The 6,034-nt window shown below is 41.5% G+C and overlaps 1 protein-coding gene across 1 annotated transcript; it reads left to right on the plus strand.

Moving 5' to 3' along the window:
- Nucleotides 1-664: 664 nt before the first annotated feature.
- bspry (B-box and SPRY domain containing) lies at nt 665-5,463 on the plus strand. The gene is made up of 6 exons (XM_026297740.2): nt 665-1,114; nt 1,595-1,693; nt 2,867-3,097; nt 3,241-3,266; nt 3,371-3,495; nt 3,975-5,463. The coding sequence occupies exons 1-6, from the start codon at nt 731-733 to the stop codon at nt 4,508-4,510; spliced, it is 1,401 nt and encodes a 466-aa protein (XP_026153525.1). The 5' UTR covers nt 665-730; the 3' UTR covers nt 4,511-5,463.
- Nucleotides 5,464-6,034: the final 571 nt, after the last annotated feature.

Here is a 6,034-nt window from a genome sequence, read left to right on the forward strand (position 1 = left end):
TGGCAAACTCCTGTGATGAAACAGAGTTTCTATCACACCTATCCACCCTGGAAAATGTAATTATGCTTCAACCTCAACCTTAAACCTCTAATGAACATATATCTTTCAGAAATATACTGCTTTTATAGCTGGATGAAAAATGAACATTGTTAATAAACCTTCAGTAGAATCACGATGCTGTAATAACAATGATTTAGCCAAATTCTTATCATTTACTTTTCTTAGCCCCTCAGTATAAGAAAAGGAGTATAAATCTTTAAATGTAGCATTTTTGACGCATTGAATAAGTAGAACCAATGTTATTACTGATCCATGTACAAACTACCATATTTATACTACTGTTGGGAAGTTATAATATAATATACCTGTCATAGGTGGGGTATCTGATCAAAAATTAAGTTCATTTTTACTTGGAAGTAAAAACTTGTTATAAGTAATAAGTAATTATAATAAGTGCAGTTACTTTAGACAAAGCTTCACTTTAAATCAGAGAGTAAATAAATAAATAAAACCAGGGAGTCAGGGAGAAACATGAAACTTGGGATTTTTGTCTGTTACAAGCTGACGCCCAGACCAAACAACTGAAAACCAGCAGAGCAGAAACCCTTTTTTTTTCCTGACCTCTGTAGTTCGTCTTACTTCCGTGTTCCGCTCACCTGTTACACCTGTGTCACAGCGCTGTATAGGTGCGATTCCAGCTCCGCCGGTGCACCTGTTGCCTTATTGTACCATGACCGAGGAGCTCACGACGTGCGATTTAGTGTGTCCTTCTCCTTCGGGTGAGCCCGAGGAGACCTCCGACCCTGAGAAGATCAGGGGGCTGTATAGTGAGCAGCCTATTTTCTCCTTGTTGAGCGACAGCGGTGGGAGACAGGCGGGGGACACCGCGATGTCGAGCTCCTCGCGCTGCGCAGCCACCTCTCCGACCGCGGCCACGTCCGACACCGAATCCGGGATCTTCTCCGGTAAACGTGATCTGTGTTCGGAGCACGAGTCAGAGCTGGACTGGTTCTGCGGAACAGAGCAGAAACTCATCTGCTCCCAGTGCTCCACCGTGGGCTCCTGCCACGGACACGCCGTCACCCCTCTGGCCACCAGAGTCACCACAGTCCGGGTAAGTGGTGCCATGATATTTGTGGTAATCACAAATATACCCTGCTGCTTTCTTTCCTGCAGGGGTTAAACTAGAACAGCTACTTTCTGTTCATGTCAGAGGTGATACCTGTAAGTTTATTTGCTCTGCAGCTCACTGTTAAACAGGTTTGTACATCACTCAGAAACTACCTCTCTCTCCTAACTTTCTTTTTGGAAGATTTTGGATGTTAAACATTAGTAAATGCAGCTTCTTGTGTTACAGCTAGTTCACTACACAGAGGAGACCACAAGGACTGACTGATAGCGTAACTTGTGCTCACATATTTGAACATGTAACATGTTGTGTAGTTAATCTTTCTCGGGCGTGCCACTTTTTGTGTTTCTTCTAGCTGATTCCTCTGCGTGGTATTTGAATAGACAAGATTTTCTTGTTGCGTCTCCAGCTGATGATGTTCATGATTTGATGTGTGTGCTTTTTTTAAAATTTATTTTAAACTAGAACCAACTGGTGGACGTGTGTGAGAAAATGCAGCTGCAGGCGCTGAGGATTGAGAGGTTTATCGACCAGACTCTGACAGCCAAAGAGCAAAAGCTGCAGGTACGAAATACATCTGTTCACCACCCACTGAGACTCACATTAGATAATCCCATACCCTCAATACTAATACACACATCAGTTTCACAACTACAGTGTGTTGTGTCACCACCTGCCTCATCTTTATAAAAAAAGTCACATGTTACAACCCATCAATTCTAATAGCATGTAGTGATAAGAAGTCACTTATGATGTGGAGAAAAAAAGAATCTAATTTAAGTCTATCTTGAAATAAAGATTCCCTGTGCTGATTCAGTCAATTAAAGCACCAATGCAGCGAAGGAAAGGCTGCAGAGCTCCAGTATTTATTAACCTCTCTCAGCATAATGGGTATCCAGTGGTCAGAGGTTCATTCAGGTCATGCATGTGTAGTTTTCTTGGGGAACAGAACAAATCAGACCTCAAATAACCTACGAACTCATTGCAGATTGAAAACAGCTAATACGTACCTAAGCAGGAATCAAATCACCAAACCATTACATGTTTCTTTAACAAAATAAAACAAACTTTACATGTAGTTGGTTAGAGGTCTTATGAGTGAGTCTTTGTAACTTTTGCAGTCAGACATGGGCAGTCAGAAGTGTAAAAAGTCATGCTCTCTGATCGTCTTGCTTAAAGGGCCATTGTGTTTTAATCCCTGGAGGGAAGAAGGTAATTACAGGTTCTCACTTAGGGCTAAAGGCAGATCTGGTTAGTAAAAAACAAAGTGCAGGAGGTGATTAAAGGTAAAACTTCTTAGGTGTAGTCAGCAGCCGTCCTGAGACCTCTCTACAATACATCAATTCATTTTTAAAATTTCTTTTAATGTGTGGTAAAAGTTCTTTTTACAGCTTTGGCTTGTTGTGGTAGAAACAGCAGAGGTGTTAGTGATGACATTAACAATGGCCTTATTCTATTCAACTGTCCCAGTAAGTCATAACAGTGTGACAATAAACTAGTAGAAATGAATTCAGCCATCACACATTGTATTTTTAACACCTGATGTTTTCCTTCTCTAATGTGCTAAAATGACTTTTATGAAAAAGGCCTATAACTAATTTAGAAAAAATTAAACTGAACCTGCTGATTAGAGTCATGATGACAGTGTGTTCATTAATTATGCAGTTGGGCTCAAATTGTGTTCCTCCTGCAGCACAAGCCCTTTAGTAATCTATTCCTTTGCACCTGATTTTTCAGGCAGCAGCGAGCAGGGCGAGGGAGCATGTGCTGGCTCAGGTCAGCGCAGTACGTGAAGCCTTGGAGGAGGAGGAGCAGCGTCTCCTGGAGGAGGTGCAGCGAGAGGAGGAGCGGGTGGAGCAGTGTCTCCTCACACAGAGGGCCCACTGGAGCCAGGCTTTGAACAACCTGTCGCAAACACGCTCCCGTTTGGTGCACACGCTCACACACACTCCAGACGCACAGTTGGTGGTGAGAGACGGGGATATCTGCGGGGTGGGGGATTTCTGAAGAACAATTTCTGCTGAAATATCTGTATCCTGATAATATTTATAATTGACTCAGCTATGTTAAGGCCCAGAAGAGTAATTTGTTGTTCTTTTCTCATCATTCAGACTAATGTCCAGGACATTGCTGAAAGGTAACCTTTTATCATATGATATGCTTGTGAATATTCTCGTGTTCAGGTCAAAACAGAAAGGTACATTTTCTTGTCTTCCTTATGTTTATGTGCGTTTGTGTCAGGGTGGAGGAGGCAGAGGGCGTCGGGGAGCCCTGTGACACCGACCAACTCAACCTGAACTCAGGCTGCAATGACAGCAAGCTGCTGAGAGGACTGTGGGCCACTGCAGTATTGCTCGGGCCAAAAGGTTAGTAGGTTTTCATCCGAATGTAAATCATCCTAGCTTTATGAAAGCATGACAGATGCAGCAGGAGCGAGGATGCTTCAAAGAGAAAGGCCAAGCTTTCAGCTTAATCAGTATTATTAGCAAAATGAGCTTCAGAGTTGGAAGCAGCAGTAATGGAACAGTGTGGGGCCTAATGGAGTTAAACATTGGAGAAATGGAGTGAAATCACACCCAAGAGAAACTATAGGGGACTGGCACAAAATCAGTGGTCTCTTGTGGAAATCTGGATGGTGTGCAAGCTTGATAAAGGTGGCAGTTATTTTAAGAATACAAGCTCTGTGGCTGACCTGGCACATTGATATCCTTGTGGGTAGTGGGGAGAAATCTATAAAATTACAGTCAAAACATTTCGTTGAAGGATTATCATAGAACTCAAAATATAAAGTTTAGTAATGCAGCAATGTGGGAAATCCAACCCAATGTTTTTCTTCTTCACACAGCTTATGGATCATCTCATTTGAAGTTTGATGAGAAAACAGTAAGCCCTCTCCTCTCCCTGTCTGATGACTTCTGCACCTTGACCTTCCTCCACAAAAAAGCCCGCCAGTCCCCTCCCTACAACCCAGCTCGATTTGACTGTTGGCCCAACGCACTGGGTTCATTGTCTATGTCCTCTGGCACTCACAGCTGGGTGGTAGATGTAGGCCATAGTGGAGCCTTTAAGGTCGGGGTCTGCTATGCCTCTTTGGAGCGCAAAGGCTCTGGGAACGAGGCTCGGTTGGGCTACAACAATCACTCCTGGGTGCTGTCTCACTATGATGGGGACTACTCCTTCTGTCACGCAGGGAAGAGGGTACCACTGCATGTGGTGAAGAGACCCCAGCGGATCGGCCTCCTGCTGGACCTGCCCAGTCAGACACTCTTGTTTTACGAGCTGGACTCAAACACCGTGCTGTACTCTGTCACGCAACACTTCAGTGCTCCGCTGCTGCCAGCGTGTGCCGTGGCCAACCGCAGTATCACCATTCTGCACTGACACACTGCAGAAAACATAATGACCAAAAATATGTGAAGACTTTTTCTCTAATATAAATATGATCAGCAGTTTAAGATCATCCATCTGTGTGATGATGAAAACTGTACACACAACATCAGATTATTCTATTTGTATTTATTATTTGCTGTGATAGCTGCTAATTATTTCTGTTTTAAATAATGTGTTTAATGTTGTTACCTTTTGAACATATATAGTAGTTGTGCTGTTTTGACTGACACTGATTATATTTTTATGACCACAGTTTGTGTTAAATATGATTGGATGATTAGTTTGAGCTGTGTATTTACTCTTTTAGATTGTTTTTTCTAAATGATCATTTTCATGATACTAGTTGATCCAGCACTGCCATCTGGCAAAATTATTTTATAATTTTATCTTTTGATAAACTCTTATGATAAAATTGTATATAAAAAATTTTGTCCTTTTACACAATAGCATAAGACATCATTATGTAACTAAGTAAGAACAGTTTGTGCGGAGAACCACAGGAGGGCAGCAATGTCAAATTAAGGCTGAGAGACCAGTGTCTCAAACATGACTCATTCAGTAGTTTCATGACAAGTCATGTCAAATCAGTAAAGTAAATAAGTGAAAAGTGAAAATGCTTCTCCAGGACCACGGACAGCTACAGGTACCAACTAGAACACACCAACAAACCCTCCATTTAAGCCCACATATTCTATCTGTTAATGTTTTCAATGAAAATGTCTCCATCACACACTTTTCACACAAATTTAAATTTTATCAAGTAGTTAACTAAGTAGTGACCTCACTTGTGATCAGTGTTTTTATATCCTAATAAGGTACTGTTTGTGGCGCTAATGAAAGTACACTGTAGCCCTGCAGAAAAACCCTGTAGTCATGTGTTGTTTGTCTGGACCAGCTTGATGAATAAAAACATACAAATAACTGAAACGCACATGACAAGGCAACAGAGCACAAAGATGAGTTGTGCTGGTGCGTTGACAAATTACCATGGTATTAAAAAAAAAAACTGATGGTTAGAAAGTGGATATCCCTGGATGTAGAATCATCACTAAGTTTTGTAACAGTCAAACAGTCTACTCATTCTGAAAACCTATTTCAACACAGACTGTTACAACACTCCCTGGAAAAGGCTTGGTTGAGTAATAATACAAGATAAGGAATGTGAAACCAAACGCTTCACCACAAGTTGCCAAAAAATTGATGAATTTCATAGACGGCAATAAAATGTCCCTCAGATTTACCACTATCGACAAAAGGCTTTTATACCCTCATTTGAACATCGTGTCGACAAAGCAACATGCACAATTAAGTGTTAGGTTTGTGCAATGGATCAAAAAAAAAAAATGTGGTGACATAAACCATTTAACGCAAATGTTCAGCAAACGTGACTCTCCATGTGTTCTGAGCTCTGAAATCTATTGAAAAACCCAACCTATTTCAATCAGCACACTGCTCATAACTACAGAAATTAAAGGGTAAATTTGTTCAGCTCATACTCTGGCCAATGCACCCAAT

Source organism: Mastacembelus armatus, chromosome 12 (genome assembly GCF_900324485.2).
Source record: "Mastacembelus armatus chromosome 12, fMasArm1.2, whole genome shotgun sequence".
Classification (NCBI taxonomy): domain Eukaryota; kingdom Metazoa; phylum Chordata; class Actinopteri; order Synbranchiformes; family Mastacembelidae; genus Mastacembelus; species Mastacembelus armatus.

Excerpts from the sequence above, each read along its gene's own strand:
- bspry (XM_026297740.2), top strand. The coding sequence starts at position 731 with ATGACCGAGGAGCTCACGACGTGCGATTTAGTGTGTCCTTCTCCTTCG. Across the intron at positions 3,098-3,240 it reads CTCCAGACGCACAGTTGGTG|ACTAATGTCCAGGACATTGC; the intron begins GTGAGAGACGGG and ends CTCATCATTCAG. Across the intron at positions 3,496-3,974 it reads AGTATTGCTCGGGCCAAAAG|CTTATGGATCATCTCATTTG; the intron begins GTTAGTAGGTTT and ends TTCTTCACACAG.